General features: G+C 36.2%; 3 protein-coding genes across 3 annotated transcripts; 2 read left to right on the forward strand and 1 right to left on the reverse strand.

Annotated features, from left to right (window-relative positions):
* Positions 1-393: 393 nt before the first annotated feature.
* Positions 394-8652, reverse strand: ALDH22A1 (aldehyde dehydrogenase 22A1). The gene is made up of 14 exons (XM_059577781.2): positions 8434-8652; positions 8297-8340; positions 7644-7748; positions 5623-5750; positions 4910-5032; positions 4545-4698; positions 4109-4212; positions 3940-4018; positions 3232-3327; positions 2923-3060; positions 1970-2185; positions 1482-1673; positions 912-1055; positions 394-794 (listed from the first exon to the last, which is right to left on the reverse strand). The coding sequence occupies exons 1-14, from the start codon at positions 8543-8545 to the stop codon at positions 639-641; spliced, it is 1791 nt and encodes a 596-aa protein (XP_059433764.2). The 5' UTR covers positions 8546-8652; the 3' UTR covers positions 394-638.
* A 2383-nt stretch (positions 8653-11035) lies between these two features.
* On the forward strand, positions 11036-13335 carry LOC132190168 (UPF0481 protein At3g47200-like). Its single transcript, XM_059605108.2, has 2 exons — positions 11036-11115; positions 11949-13335. Exon 2 carries the CDS (start codon positions 12049-12051, stop codon positions 13333-13335), a length of 1287 nt encoding a protein of 428 aa, XP_059461091.2. The 5' UTR covers positions 11036-11115; positions 11949-12048.
* A 1041-nt stretch (positions 13336-14376) lies between these two features.
* Positions 14377-16359, forward strand: LOC132188193 (Adenine nucleotide alpha hydrolases-like superfamily protein). Its single transcript, XM_059602601.2, has 4 exons — positions 14377-14632; positions 15279-15388; positions 15457-15575; positions 15968-16359. The coding sequence occupies exons 1-4, from the start codon at positions 14455-14457 to the stop codon at positions 16053-16055; spliced, it is 495 nt and encodes a 164-aa protein (XP_059458584.2). The 5' UTR covers positions 14377-14454; the 3' UTR covers positions 16056-16359.
* The last annotated feature ends 435 nt before the right edge of the window (positions 16360-16794 follow it).

The raw sequence follows: 16794 nt of genomic DNA on the forward strand, positions 1-16794 counted from the left end.
GCTTACAACATTAACTACTAAGAAATTCACTATCATTTATTTAATCCCAGTGATAAAACATTTATCTCCCTTTATATCAGAGGATAGGCGTAAATAATTTAATATATTTATTGGATTTGAGACAATCAAGCAAGTGTAAGCTTTTCAAGAGTCTAAAATTAGGATTTTTTTTTTTATTTTTATTTTTTATAGTATTTAATATTCGTTGTAGAGAAAATCTTAAAATTCTTAAGCGTGAGATAATTATTCATAAAAAAAAAAAGATAATATAATTTTCATAAATTAAATTTTTTATTAAGATTATACAAGTTCCACCTATTCACACTTATATAATTTGCATGTACTGTAGTTTTTGTTTCGACTTAATTTCAAGTCTTCCACAAGAAAGAGAGATGAGAAGTGAAATTAAATCTGAACCGTTAAAAAAACCACAGCACATTTGTTGTAGTTTCTAAACCAAATCTAGCTGAAAACTCATAAGAAAATGCGTCACCTATTTTGTAACTAAACAAGAAAGCAAAGCAAGAAAAGGAGGCTTGTTAGGATTATGCAAAAGATATCGAAAGGAAGTTAGTCATGTATCTTCGATCATAACTCAGCAAACCCATGAGAGTGTGGCCGATTCTCACATATCATGCTCAGTCGTTTCTTCTCCTACTGTTAGCAGGAGGGTTTTGCTCTGTAAGCATCTTCAAAACATTAACCAGTGCTCGCAATCGGTCCCATATGTTCAGGCCATAGAGGGCTTTAACAAGCAATTCCTGAAACTCAAAACCGTTCTCTGCGACGGGATACTACAGATTGTAGAGCAAGAAGATAATCAGTGTTTTTTCTTTCCCATACTATATATATATATATATAGAGAGAGAGAGAGAGAGAGAGAAGTAATGATAAAAGTTTACAAAGATAACCTGGATGGGCTTAGGTATCTTTGTTTTAATGAAAGGCCACCATCTGTCCTCAACAACTGATTTTACAAGACAGCAAGCTCGTAACCCTTCAACACCAGCAAATCGTCCAAATCCGCTGTGTTTTACACCACCAAATGGCAGGGACTGAAAATCAAGAGGCATCTTCCATTCAGTGGGGTTAACTACAATAACCCAAGGTTGACTAAAATTTTATCCTCAAATGGTTTGACACAGGTAAGTGTGGCCAAAAAAAAAATAGTTTATGGGTAAAAATGACTAAATCTTCCAATTAACAATTACATCAATAAAAACAGTGTCTTCTTGTTCCTTCCCTAGTGAAGGATGCAGATATAAACAATTCAAGTGGTGCACTTACCTATATATACGGCAACAAGATTCTTTTATGTTCATGTATGCTTATTCTTGATGGCAAAAGATTCTTTAAAACAAATATCATCTACATTAATTTTCACCAAGGAATTATATAATCACTCAGTCCCAACATTAAATTTGAAAGATAGTATCATCAACTTTCCATCTATTCTCTTAGGAAACAAATTGTAATATTACCTGACACATGTAATTCGATGCAAAATCATTAATTGCAGCAACTCCACAATGTATCTGTGAAGCTATCACTTTGGCACGGTGTTTATTGCCAGAAAAAACAGCACAGCCCAGCCCATATTTTGAGTCATTTGCAAGCTTCACAACCTCTTCATCTGTGCTAAATTTCATTATTGGCATGATTGGTCCAAATGCCTGCATAAAAGTTAGCAAGCTGTCGTTCAAGTAACTAGTAAAAGATAAAGCATACCTTACATCCATTTGCATTTAAATTCTTTTTTATACCTTATACCAAAAGCACAATTTCACATCAAGAATGGCGTCAATGCAGAGAACAAAAACCATCATCATTGAAAGTACATCAATTAAAACCCTTATTTCAAGATATCCCAAAAGTAATCCAAAACATCTATGACAATATGCACATTTTAGATGCAATGACCAAAGACTCAAGCAAATGCTGCAGAACAGAGCATAATGAGTTTTGCTACCTCCTCTTGCATCAACTTCATTGTGTGGTTTACATCTACAATCACGGTAGGGGGAAAAAACTGATCAACTGCACCTTCACCTATATTACCGAAACTTCCACGTGCAGCAATTTCTGCTCCTTTTTCTAAGGCATCGTTCACAAGGCTTTCAAGCTTTTCAGAGTGCTCTATCAAACATAAGGCTCCCATATCATACTTTCCAGCAAGGGGTGGACCCTGCAAAAGATAATCAAAATAATAGGAAAATGAGTTTAATATTGGAATACGTTAGCTACTTAAAAATGTGAATACTTTTGGTAGCACACTTCAATCAAAGAGCATTGCCATGTAGCAAAGAAACTACGAAGAAAAGTAACATTTTGAAATAGAGGTCAGGTATGTGAAAATATTGCAGGTCCTGTCATTTCAAGGAATTACCTCAATGCCCTAATAAGGCCATTGGCAGCTGGCTATTCCAGTCTAAGCTATGGGTTTCCCTCAATAGTGATGCTTCATTATGTAAACTGTTAAAACCACTGACTGGACATTTAATACTAAGTCTACCCATTGATAGGTCAAATACGCAATTTCATAAAGTCAAATATGCAATTTGAGGCCAATATAGCACTGAAATGTGAAATCAACAGATTTCCTTGCAATGCACCTCCAAGAATGGTGAATTGTGTATCCTAGACTCCAAGGTGAACATGCAGAGGAAACACCAGAAGTAGACAAAGAAAAAGACACAACACAGTTTATTAGGGTCCAAATTTAGATATTTCAATAGTTCTATAAATTACAGTCAAGGACTTAGAGACAAGACTTTGGAGCACCAAGCAATCAACCGACCACCAAGTGCATGCAACTAGTAACTACTTGAACTCAAAGATATATAATTATGAAAAAATAAAACAATTGCTAGACAACCAAAAGAATAATTTTGCATATATAGCATGCCAGATAAATATACTTACAGCTGAAACGGATTTTACTATTTTGGTCACTGCACTAACAAATGAAGAATAAATCTCCCGATGAACATAAAATCTCTCAGCACCAGCGCAGTTTTGCCCACTTGATTGAAGAGCAGCCCTAACAGCAATGTGTGCAACCTATATTGAATTGATCATCTCATGTCAAAAAAAGAAAATGGAAATCAATTCCAATTCACTCTCTTTGATAAATTCAATTCCCACTTAAGAATATCATACACCAACTAGAGACCAGAGAATCAACAAGAATGTCCAAGCCAGCTAGACAATAAAGGTAAGAAGGAACCATACATGATCCACATCTACATCTTCACACACAATAAATGCATCTTTTCCTCCAAGCTCAAGCGTAACTGGGATAAGTTTGTCAGCAGCATTTCTCATTATCTGCAGAAACAGAAAGTTTGCCGATCTAAAAGCAATACAAAAACTAAATTGGGTGTAGTGACTTCTTTGTTATATCAGCAGACAGAACAAAAGTATGCTTACTTTTTAAGGGAACACCATACTATAAAGGAAAGAAGAACATACAAAAGGGTGGAAGAAAATTATGTCCATCCCCTACAAAGTCATCTAAATATGGAGGAATGCTAGGCTTACAAAATATTTTACAAAGAAAACTCTTACAAAGTGATGTGGCACAACATGATTGAGAAGGAGATGAATCCAAATTTTGAGAAATTCAATCATGTTGTGCCACATCACTTTGTAAGAGTTTTTTTTTTGTAAAATATTTTGTAAGCCTCTTTTGTAGGTAAGAAATAAAATCACTATATTCAAATTAAAGATGTCTTAATTTGAAAAAAAAAAAAAAAAATGATAATAACAATATTAACTGATACTCATTGGAATTTGCTTTGATAAATGTCTACTCATACTTAAGCCATCAAGAGTTATTGCAAATGAAATATTGATCAAACGATATGAAAGTGACAATCCCCGCTTCACTCATTAGAAAACAAAATCAAGTACATTCAATTGTCCAGAGAAAGATCATACCATCTTACCCACACCAGGTGATCCAACAAATATGACTTTGTCAACAGAAGACACCAGTGCTTCTCCTGTCTCGGCAAACCTTCAGAGAAAAAAGCCTGATCAATGCTACAGAAAAAAATCATGACAATGGAAAAAAAAAAAAAAAAAGACCTGAACAAAAATAGCATACCCTGTTACAACTTCAACCAAATTCTCAGGAGCACCAACTGCAGCAAGGGCTGATTGAATAATTTGATGATAGAAACATCCAGACCAACTTGCGTGTTCTGAGACCTAAAATTACAAGCATATGATTTTCTGTCAATATTGAAAATTACACTTCAGTAAAAATCGCTCATCCAAAAAGATATTTACTATATTTGAAGTAAACTCCTCAATCTTTAAGTCAATTTGTCACAGAATATACCCTAGTACCCCATAATATCAGAAGAGCAGTTCACAGGTGCATGTAACATAGGGTGACATGGATAAAGAGTGTCAAAAAAAACTTAAACTCAAATGCAACAAAAAATAAAAATAAAAACGGTGTAGCAGTGTCAAGTTGTGAAAGTACAAGGCATCCAAAGCGACAGAAAAGAAATGTTTGGCAGTTGGACATTAGATACCTTAATCACAATGCTATTTCCTGAAAAGACTGCTGCTAGCATTGGATTAAAAATATTGTGGAAAGGATAGTTCCACGAAACAATGGCACCAATAACACCAAGGGGGTGAAATTCCACTTTGGATTTCTTGTGAAGCATTGATCTTCCAGAAGATCTACAAATACAGTGATGAATTACATAACTAAAAATAAATAAATAATAATTATATATAGTTTGAACCTAGATAGTTTGCAGCATTGTCAAAGGGAAACTTAGAATCCTTGAACAGGGCAGATTAATGCTGAGACACTATTCACATCATCTGCCATAACCAAAATAAGTGGAAAGACTCTGAGATTCCATAAAATTAATGAAAAAAGAGATACCGGTATTCAGGCTTTAGCCACCGCTCACCCTCTGAAAGAAGCCAAGTGATCTTCTCACATGTTGTCATTATTTCTCCTAAAGAGGCATCTACCATTGTCTTTCCAGTATCACGTGAAGATACCCTAATCAAAATAACAAATGAATTAGGATACATGCATCCCAACCCCCCAAAAAAAACCACACACCAAGAAACCAAGAAAGAAAAAAGAAGAGGGCAACCACGGTGAACCCCCACAAGTCTTCAAGGATTTCAAAGGACGTTAAATACAATAAATAAGAGATTGGGATTTAACCAAAAGAAGAAGAAGAAGATAAGGCATCCTCCTACTCGATGCAGGAACAGAATCCTTACTCGCATATAAGCTGTTGGTGTTTAATTATATAGTTTAGATGCCTCTTTCCACTTACTGGAAAGAGGCATCTACCATTGTCTTTCCAGTATCACATGAAGATACACTAATCAAAATGACAAATGAATTAGGATACATGCATCCCACCCCCCCCAAAAACAAACCACACACCAAGAAAACAAGAAAGAAAAAAGAAGAGGGCAACCACGGTGAACCCCCCCACAAGTCTTCAAGGATTTCAAAGGAAAGAAAAACAAATGACACATTTTTTATTCTCAAATGTTTATATCCTTCCATAATTTGTTCAAAGTATATCCTTCCATAAGGCATCCTCCTACTCGATGCGGGAACAGAATCCTTACTCGCATATAAGCTGTTGGTGTTTAATTATATAGTTTAGAAGTATCCGCAAAAACTGGCGCCTTTGCTTGAAACTGCTCTTTGCCCAGATTTTTTGGGCCCTCCTTGCCTGCACCACACGCTCCTTCACCTGAGCAAGTATATTCAAACAGTAGTTTTAGTTGATAGTCACCTTCCTTTGTTGATTTGTATTTTCTGCCAGGTAAGAAGCCAGCGACGGCAATACACACAAACAGACTTACAGACATATTATGTATGTAGATATGTTTATGTATATTTACTTGTATAGATGGATGAATAGCTAGACAATATGGGGATTAAGAATACTTCTGGGAATGGCTATAAACAACTTTAGGGGAAGTGGCACTTGCAAATAAATAGCTATGTATGCACACAAGGAAAATGGATACATGGCTCATACAAAAATATACATGTGCTTATTCACGTAACACCCCAATCTCACATTGGGAAGATGAATAACCCACATAGAATGGGTAGAATATAAAGGCAATCATGGATCCTATGTTCCACATTAGTTCCTTTAGGACTGGCAAAAAGAACACGCTTGACCCACCAACCCGATAAAGGTAAACCTGAACACGATTTGTTTAGCTAAATGGGCCAAACCTTTAAACCCGAACCCACCCCTTGAGTCACCTAACACGACCTACTTAACTCGTTTAATAAATGGGTCACAAACAGGTTGACCCGTTTAGACTCAAACGAGACCTGTTTAACCTGTTTAACCTAACCCAACACGACTCGTTTGACCTATTTCGAACCGAACACGCCCCGTTTGACATGTTTGACCCATTTCAACATATATTTATTTCATAAACAGGTCAAGCGGACCGACCCGTTTATGCCAAACCCTAACCCTATGATTTCACGAGACATGTCAAAAATTGCCAGCCCTAGCTCCTTACTAGGTGAAATTAGGCTTTATAAGTAATTCTAGGGAGCTCTAATTGCAACATGATTATTCCTCTTAGAGTGATAATGCAAATGTGGCTAATACTTTTCCTGGATCATTACAAATGGTATTAGAATAACCTAGTAACGTCATGTAGTACCGGAGCATTGCACAATGTGACCTTGATGAGGATGTCCTAATAGAGTGAGTAGATTATAAAAGCCTTCATGGGTGCTAAGTATCACATTAGTTCCTTACTAGGTGAAACGAAACTTTATAAATGATTCTAAGGAGCTTCAATTGCAACTTGACTAATCATTTTGGAGAGATAGCGCAAATATAGCTAGCATTTTCCCTGTGTCATTACAATGTATATACCTATAAATGAATCGGTAAGAAAAAAATGACAGATGTGAATATAATGACCAATAAATGGTTGGACAAATGGACATCATGTTTATCTCTGACAACAGCTATCAAAAACTTTAGCAAAATGACACTTCAATTGAAAAGGATAAAGAAGTGGACCACATCTTAAGCAAATCATTGAGCTTATCGCAACAAAATCATGTTATACCAAAATTCACAACTAGAAAGCTCAAATAAATGGTTGAAAGTTAATTGCGTCAACAATTCCATCTATTAGACCAAAAAGGGACTCCTCAAATTAGAAAATCAATTGCAATACACCACAAGCATATGCTGCCACACAAATATTTTGTAATAACAATAAATAAATAAATAATTGAGAAGATTTTCAGTCAATACTTTCCCCCCTTCTTCAGAAGAACCATTGATGATATCAGTTTCAATCAAAAAATGATATGAGTAGGGATCTTAAAATTAGATAGCAGTGGAGAAGGATTCTCATCACCTCCCTCCTCTACTCTCTCCTTTCTAAATTTGAGCTATCATACTCCAGTTTTCTTTCTGCAATGTGTATACTACCACTTTTAAGAGCGCGGACAGAACCCAAAAAAAGTGTAAAAAGTTCATTAATCTCGAACATAGTCAAAATCCAATCTATTTAGAGTTCAAAAAAGTGCGACACAAGAATAAAGCTACCCAGACTTAATTGATCCGAATCCCGACAGGCACAACATCACTAACCTCTGCAGGTGTCAATGCAGGGTAAAATCCCAAGTATTTCATGGTGGCGGGCTCATAGCACTGAACTTTCCTGTCCGCTTGCTGTGTCCTCCCCCTTGGAGGAATCTGCATCCGAGCCATTCACCAATAAAAGGTAAGAAACCAGGCCTCAAATCACATGCTGCAAACTTAAATGCTGGTGTCAATGCAAGAAATGTACATCAAAGATAATAAGTACTTCAATTGTACTATTCTAGCTTTTCCCAAGGAAAATCACACAATCCATTTTAGCTCTCACAAGCAATACAAAGTACTTCAAAATTTTCAAATCATACAACGAACTCTAAAGTAAAACAAAATTCAAACATACTTAATCAATTTACTTCAAGAGATTTGAGTACTTTCTTGCCAGCTCGTTTTCCTCTCTTCACACAGATCAGATTAATAATCTCGATCACGCGCATTTTGCATTTATAGCCTCGGATTTTTGTATGAATGGTAAAGTAAGAGACGTAAAAGACCGTAAATTTTGCACAACACGGATAATTAAATTTTAAACAAAAATCTAAGAATTACAAAGAGAAAAAATTCACATAAATTAGTTATCGCAATCAAATTACATAAATAAATAAATAAAATATGTAAAAATAAAGAAAGCGGTTCGGGAAGCTCACATAGATGAAGCTGTTCTCCTGCGTCTGATTCGCATCCTCCAACACTGCCATTGGGAGAAAAAAAAAAAAAAAAAAAAACGCAAATCTTCAGCAACACACAAAAAACAGAGCGAGAGAGAGACAGAGAGACAGAGTACCCTCAGAGACGTCGACGTCGATGGAGGGCACATTGGGAGGAATGAGCATGAAGAGGAATCGACAAATGGCGTAAGCAAACGCGAGAACCAGCAGAGGCCACCAAAACGCCATTTTCTTCCGAGCAAAACAGACAAAAGCAAAGTCTTCGTGGGTGGTGCTTCAGATTTCCGAAAGCGCAAATCAAGAACCCCAAAAGCATCGGAATCTTTTTGTATTTTTAACTTCTTCCTTTTTCTTTTTTTTTTTCTTTTTTTTTTAATTTCTTTTTTCTTTTTCTAACGGAAAGTAGACACCTACGATTACTGCCTACTGGAACGTTCGCTGTGAGTCTTGATTTTTTTTAATCGTGTTTATTCAACTATAAATAGGCCAAGCTATTGTAGTGTTTCATAATCAAAAATACCATCTCCTTAACATAGTTCTCTTAGTTTTTTATTATTTTTTATTACATTATTCATTTTTCTATTTTCGCCCGATGGTTAGCGATTGCGTTAAAAAAATATGTTCTTTGAAGACTCTAACTCCGATAATGAGTTGGAACTAATTAGCAAAATTGTTATGGCACATAAACAATTGAATAAAGAGGAAGGATCTAGATTACGTCATACGTTCATCGGTTGTGATTCTTTGCAAGGCCTCTAAAGGCTTTTTTTTCCGACTATTTTGTTGATTCACCGGTATATCCTCCAAAATTGTCTTGAATGAGGTTTCAGATGAATTGTTCTCTTTTTCTTTGTATTCAAACTACGCTAGAAACTTACAATTCATACCCTACCCATTTAAGAAATTGTGCTGAAACACAATTTATATTCCCTCCAAATGATGATAGTTGCACTTAGAATGCTCGTACTTAAGGTCACCAAATATATCATAGACAGTGGCTATCTACATGACTTGCTATATTAAAAATTCCATAACAATCAAGGGTGGCTACTACTTCATAAATAAACATCATAACTTCGACTTTAAAGGATTTTCATTTGTCGGATATGAATATATTCTCTTTGGACTTCATACAAGTCACTTATATCAATGAGCATAATTTTGTCCTCCTCCATTTGATCGATAATTTGCTTAACAAGAAGCGTCTCTTCCTCTCGAGCATCCGTTCTTTCCATAAGTTCCAGTTTCCTCTCACTTTCTATCTTCCTCTCTTCCTTCATCTCAATTAGTAACCTCACAAGCCTCTCTTCATTAGCATTATATTCTGTTTTTCGTTTATTCAATCACTCTTTTGCAGCCTTCCAAGTGGCCTATGAGCAACTCTACAAGGAGTGTGTGGATGCCAAGAAGAAGTATAAGAATTTTCTCAAAAGACTGACCATGGCTAAAGAAGAAAACAATATGGTTACTTGATTTTTTGGACGCGACCAACAAGAATGGAAGTGCCTTGATAACTAAGAGAGATTCATTTAGCAATAGGGTAATTGAACTTGATTGTGCTATGGATAAATTGAAAGTTAATAACTCTTTGCTGATAGATAGAGTGAATGCTCTAGAAGAATCTCAGTATACCTCTAATGTTGACCTCCTTGTTGAGTCTCCCACTTCTAAACTAAACAAAATCTTTGGCTTTCAAAAATCTTGTGGTCACGACTCACAAGTGTGGGCTTGGCTTTGATCATAAGGCTTCTACATCAAAAGGCCCATCAGTCAACAAAGGAAAAATGAATTTTGTTCTATCTTCCTTGTCTTTGAACAATGCTCTGATTGCACTTTAAAAAAACGTTATAGTAGTGACGTGATAACTGTTCACTAATTATTGCTACGTCATCATTGAGTGACGTGGCAATTTGTCACACGTTATTAAAAAAAATATAGTAACGTGTTAAAAAAATCCTTAGATTTTCTCTAATTTACTAAATTGCCACTTAGTTGCCTGCTTGCACATATTTTGGCCAAATGGATATGTTACAAAATGGGTCTACTTTTACTTAGAGAGAGAGATAGAGATTGCTAGTGAAGCAAACGAGTTTGAACTGAATAAAGAGAAGGTGTCATTTGGGAAATTGTTCTAAAAGGATATATCTAGAGTAGGATCTCTGTCTCTCTAATCTTGTTCTATAAATATTTAAATATTCCATGCAATTAATTTGGATTCAAATAATCCTCAACGAATCCCTTTCTAATCATAAACCCTCCCGCAATGTAAAAGAATATTTGGGATTTGACCACCCATAAATGTTATTTATGGATCATATGTCTCCTTCACACAATAGTGAGACACATGTTTGCTGCAGGGGTTGTCTAGGCATCATCCAATTGTAACATTTTGTAAAGCTAAAACATGCAGAAATGAGGCAGCTTTAGTAGTTCATATTTCAAGTACAGTGATTCTACTATAATTAATACTTGAATTTACATTTAAGTAATCAATTTTACCTTTGCTTTGTATAAAGATTGCTTTCTGTCGGGGTTTCAGCATTCTTTTCAGATGGGAAGCATGGATCTTTTTCCTACTTTCTGTTCATTATATTGTTTTATCAGTTTCTTTACCCAACTCCACAACCACAAGTCATCTCTGATTCCTATCAATTCTGTGGTTATTGGAGTCAATAAATATGTTGTACCACTAACACTAATGCAGATGGATGCAATTCCTATCATTGGAATTGCCATTCAAGAAGGCTGATCCTGAATCCCTTTCAGAATTCTTTGGAACTCCATAGCCCCCAGGAAAGGTATTGATTATTTATGGCTTCAAATCCCATTTGTTTAAGATCTTGTTTGCATAGTTTGTCTCAATGTACATCAACTAAGCCATCTGTTTTATAATGGTACTCAAATCACTTTAACTCACTGCTGGAGACAGGGCGGCAATCCCTTCACTACTCTGTCTGCTGTCACTCATCTAAATGTCTGTCACCAACACTCTTGCTGGTTTTCACTCTAACCATGCAAAAGTATGGCCAAAACTATTTAGATAGTTATGGTGAATTTATATAGTGAAATCATATGTCATTTTGTTAAAATTTTCACTGCATATAATTATGTAGTATACTTATGATGTTATGATCCTAGTGTCCCTATTCTTGATCATGTGTATATAAGCTCTTTGGTACTCTTTCCTTGCAAGCCGGTTTTCAAGAGTGAGTTCTATCCAAAGTTTGTAATATTTGGTATTAGAGCTAGCCATCAAGTCGAGGGGTTCGAGTCACAGAGGGGGTGACCTATGAGTTAGATTAAAATACTGATAAGTGAGTGGAGCTGCCAAAAGAGAAAGGGTTGCCATTAAGTCAGTGTCTATGGTGAACAAAAGCTTAAATTGATAGGAAAAAGTAAGTTTAATCATTTAATCAATACTTTAGCAACAATCACCAAAACTTAGATAGTAAGATATATGCGTATTACTTTCTCTTTGCCTAAACTGTCTCAATCAAATATACCTGGTAAGTTGAAACCTTAACTCATTATCAAGTTTCTTATTTAGTATCTCTGATACTTCTGCATCAAACGGGATGACATGAATTGTCCCCAAAACTTCCTCTTCATTGTCATAATTATCTTATCACAGAAGTCCAATTGCAGGTCATGTTGGCTTCCTTTGCCCAGAGATAAGATTAAGCATTTCTTTTTGTTGGGTATGTTCCTTTGAGACATATCTCCACCAAAATATGGAAAATAGGAAAGGATCACAAACCAGAGACAATGTTTGTATTGAAATCAGAGAGGATGCTCTTGTAACTTCTATGAGAGAAAAGATGGAAACTGTATCTACTTCAGTTTGTATCTCCAGAGTCCCTGATGAACTTCGCAAGGGAAATGCAAAGACATATATCCCTCACATGGTTTCCATCGGCCCTTTTCACCAAGGAAATGCTGAGCTAAAAGCCATGGAAGACCATAAGTGGCGCTATTTGTACGCAGTCCTCAACCGAAATTCGAACTTTGAAGCAAGCTTGGAAGGCTGTGTGAAAGTGCTTAGGGAGATGGAGCACAGAGCAAGGAGATGTTATTCAGAAACTATCAATCTCCCCACTGATGCCTTTGTGCAAATGATGTTAGTTGATGGCTGTTTCATCATAGAGCTATTCTTCAAGTACGCCTTCAAGAATCTGAGACGCAGAAGTGATCCTATATTTAGCAAACCTGGATTGCTCTTTGACATGAAGTGCAACTTGATTTTACTAGAGAATCAGATTCCCTATTTTGTTCTCCAACGCTTATTTCAAATCTTATCAATTCCTAAACAATGTAATCTGTCTCTCAATGAGCTCGTCTTTCGTTTCTTCAACAATATGATACCAGGAGATAAGCAGGCTCTTTGGGAGAAGTTTGACCAAGAAGGGAATCATTTACTTGACATGATCCGCCACTATTTCTTCCCAACAGGCCCAAGAAAGCAGCCAAATTCTGGAACCCAGCAAGGCTTGGATTGTGCAACACACCTCAAAAAAGCAGGAGTTAGGTTCAAGAAGGTAAAACACAAAAGCTTATTAGATGTTAAGTTTGTTAATGGAGTCCTTGAAATCCCATCTCTAGAGATTCATGGGTATACAGAAACACTCTTTAAGAACCTCATTGCACATGAGCAGCGCCACTGTGATAACACACAGCACATTACATCTTATGCCTTTCTGATGGGCAGCCTAATATCCTCTGAGAAAGATGTGAAGTTGCTGGGCAGACGGCAGATTCTCATCAGTGATGAGGGCAAGGAGAAAGAGGTTTCTGAACTATTCAGGAAACTCTGCAGGGATGAGAAAGTGAAGGACTTCTATTATGATGATCTTTTTGAACAAGTGAATGAATACAAGAGAACCAAATGGCATGCAAGTTTGCAGAAACTGAAGTGCAATCGTCCTGCTAAGATTATGTTCATTGTGGCTATTGGGCTTCTTGTTCTCACCTTTGTAGGAAGCTTATTTTCTGTACTCTCATTCTATCTCCACCATAAGTAGTGAAGATGAGGCCATGAGCTAGTGTCTCATCCTTCAATAAAGACATGATTATTTTCCTTCAATTTTAATTTGTCTCTATAATTTGTTAATGGTGTCTATCAGCATTCCAATGTAGCAATCACTGTCATTTAATTTCTGCAGTCAATCCAAAAAATGGCAAAAGAAAAAGTAATGGAATGGCAATTTGGCATTAATCCTTCATCTTACAATACTCAAATCAATTTATTACAGAAGTCCAACAATCATTTCACTTCTCCAGCCATATTCATATGAATCCACAGCCTTTCTCTTTATGACTTCATGATCCATTCAAACTTAAGAAGAAATGACAACACTTCTTCTAGAAGGAAGGAAGAAATAAATAAAGTAAATGAGGAAAATGGCAATTCATCCTTGACTAATTTCCCTTTCATTTTTTCTGATTGTTTTTCAGGAAGTCAAATGTGTCACATGATTCACATGGGCTGTTTTTCAAGGTCTATCGCAGTAAATAAAACTGTTGCTAGAAAACTGGTTTCAGGCGGATCTGTCTTAAATGCTATTATTAAAATAACAGCATGTATACTGTAGTATAGGTAACGGTCGAAATTGAATCTTAAAGTTAATTTATGTTTAAAAGCTTTTAATAAGAAATAAAAAATGAAAAGAGATTTTTTTAGAACAATCTTAACCATTACTTAAACTACACCATATAGCATGTATAAGCCCGATCCGTTTCAGGCAACTTCAACACTGAAATCGTCATCTCGGACAGCGTTTCAGACAAACACAATCGACAAAACACATTATTATGTCCACTTGCATTGTAGGGTGCCGTTGCATTCTCCACCATTCAAAGAATCAAAAGTAAAGAAAAGTTGCTGTCCTCCGTGAAGCACCACATCCCCACATATCCACCGTCGATCATCATCACAACATACATTACATTCGATCCTAAAAGACAATCCAACGGCTCGCACGAACCGTGTACGAGAAAACCTCACATGCATATTGATATCCTACAATACATGCCACTTGCTTTAAAAGGGGTAGCCTTTGCCAGCAGTTGCCATCATCTTTCTATTATTTCAGACAGACAGACATTTAACGTACACGTATTCGTCTGAGAGAGAGAGAGAGATGGAGGTGGCGCGGAGAGTTGCGGTGGCGGTTGACTTCTCGGATTGCAGCAAGAGAGCGCTTAGATGGGCGGTCGACAACGTTGTTCGGGACGGCGACTACCTTATCCTCCTTACCGTACGGCCCTCAGGCAACTACGAAGAGGGCGAGATGCAGCTCTGGGAAACCACCGGTTCTCGTAATTCTCTCTCCCTCTCTCTGTCTCTCTCTATTTCTCTCAATCTTTTCTTGGGCTCTGTTTGTTTCCTGAGAATTTTTTTTTTATTTTTTTATAAAAAAAAAAAAAAAAAATCTCAGATCATAGACGTGATGGGAAATGGAAGGTTAAGCATTTGTTTTTTTCCTGATGAGGAAGGGGCTGTGTTAATATACTAATAAAGCTGATCTCTGATTACTCCTAAATAAGGTCTTTTTTTTTTTGCTAATGCTTGGATGATGATTAAATTTCTCTTCGAATTTTCGCTTATCTTCTTAACGATCAGAAGGGTAGATTTTTGGATAGTGGGTCTCTTTATTGATATATGGAACAAGAGATGATAGATTCTTCATTGAAATTGGTTATATGCTTTTTACAGTTAATGGAGGTGGATTTTGATATATTACCATCCACTTCCAGGATCTATGCAGGGAAAAACCTGACTTTAGCGGTCTCCTATGTTGCAAATTCTTCAATTGTTTGGATTTTTAAATGTTATTGTCTCAAAAGATTTTTGATGATTGAATCTATTTAACAAGTGTTTGGTTTAAATTCAACACTCTTTTTCCTTTCCTGCTATTGTTGCTTATGGATGATGTTTGTTTGTTTGTTTGTTGCCTATATGCAGCGTTAATCCCTCTAATTGAGTTCTCTGATCCTGTCATTATGAAGAAGTATGGAGTGAAGCCTGATGCTGAGACCCTGGACATTCTCAATACTGCCGCTAGGCAAAAAGAGGTAGATTTCTTGATACTTCTGATATTAGTGTAATTCTCAACCATAATAACCTTGTGAGGTGGGAGCAGATTGTGGTGGTCTTGAAGATCTACTGGGGAGATCCTCGTGAGAAGATATGTGAAGCAATTGATAATATCCCTCTGAGTTGCCTTACTATAGGAAACAGAGGGCTGGGCAAGCTTAAGAGGTAAAACTCCATTCTTGGAATCAACTGTGGTGTTTGGTTAAGGTTCATTTTGGATTTTTTTAACTTTTGTTAATGCTCTATCCATTACCTTGGCAATCAAGTTAATATTTGACTTTTTAATTGAGGCAATGATGTGACACCAACCTACACTTTTTCTCCTCAGTGGGAGAGCTTTTTCCAAAATTTATCCACCATTTGTTTTGAGTATGAACAGAATATGCATGTTTGTTGCCAACTTTCTTAGGAAAAATGATTTTTATTTCAATGGATGCCTGGATGAATCCTAAAGTGAAGTGTTAAGGGTTCATATGAAAAATTGCTGAGGCACAAGTTAGTTGATTGCAGTGCATTTTGAAATTTGATTTGGGTTTGCTTTTGTTTGAATTTTACAGGGCTATATTAGGCAGTGTGAGTAACCATGTGGTCAACAATGGTTCCTGTCCTGTTACTGTGGTGAAGAATGTGGAACGTGAACATTAGTTCCTTTTCCTGTATGTGCTCAAGGAATAACTGCAATGCTGTCTGTGCTTCAACTGGATTTCTTTTGGCAGCCAGAATCCTACTTCTCTTGGTCTCTTGTCAAATAAAGCCTGCAATCTGTAACTTGAGTTTGGAGTTAGTGTATTCTAGGGTATCCTGTGTGATCTATTCTGCAAATTCTTGTATAGCAAGCAAATTCACTGTTTAGTTAACGTTTTGGATGTTCTTTTGTTGGTTTTTAGTAAAACAATCGAAGCAAGTTTTGCTTTGGAATTAAGAAATCAAACAAAGAAATTGCCTCTTAGCTTGTTTAATCTTATAACACCAATGACTTTCGCTCTGTTGAAGTTCGTTTTTTCGATTACGTTACGTTGCCTCTGTTTCTCTAGTTAATTTTTCTTGGATTAAATGTTTAACTCCATTATTTTCTATTAGCTTAAACTTATGAGATAATGCACAGATAATATGAGAATTCTCCGTAAGCAATACATTTCTTCTAAATTAAGCAAAGAAATGAACAGAAATCCTCCTCTTAAGGGGGAAAACACAAACAAATTGCCTATTTTGATGCTGCCCTAGTTGCAGAAAGCATGACACTAGTCATGGCCTCATTCCATTACAAATTTACAAGCATTTTCACATGGTGATTTTCATTCTTTTCCTATTAAGCTTAGCTTGAATCTTTGTTCAGTCTTTAATTATAAGCATTATCTTAACCAACACCAACAGAGGAAGCTAA

This window comes from Corylus avellana, chromosome 2 (assembly GCF_965113065.1).
Source record: "Corylus avellana chromosome 2, dhCorAvel1.hap1.2, whole genome shotgun sequence".
Classification (NCBI taxonomy): Eukaryota; Viridiplantae; Streptophyta; class Magnoliopsida; order Fagales; family Betulaceae; genus Corylus; species Corylus avellana.

Coding starts and splice junctions, on each gene's coding strand:
- ALDH22A1 (XM_059577781.2), bottom strand. CDS start 8,545: ATGGCGTTTTGGTGGCCTCTGCTGGTTCTCGCGTTTGCTTACGCCATT. Junction 4,213..4,544: donor GAAATAGCATTGTGATTAAG/GTATCTAATGTC, acceptor TTGTAATTTTAG/GTCTCAGAACACGCAAGTTG. Junction 3,328..3,939: donor CACCTGGTGTGGGTAAGATG/GTATGATCTTTC, acceptor CTGTTTCTGCAG/ATAATGAGAAATGCTGCTGA.
- LOC132190168 (XM_059605108.2), top strand. CDS start 12,049: ATGGAAAATAGGAAAGGATCACAAACCAGAGACAATGTTTGTATTGAA.
- LOC132188193 (XM_059602601.2), top strand. CDS start 14,455: ATGGAGGTGGCGCGGAGAGTTGCGGTGGCGGTTGACTTCTCGGATTGC. Junction 14,633..15,278: donor CTGGGAAACCACCGGTTCTC/GTAATTCTCTCT, acceptor GCCTATATGCAG/CGTTAATCCCTCTAATTGAG. Junction 15,576..15,967: donor GGGCTGGGCAAGCTTAAGAG/GTAAAACTCCAT, acceptor TGAATTTTACAG/GGCTATATTAGGCAGTGTGA.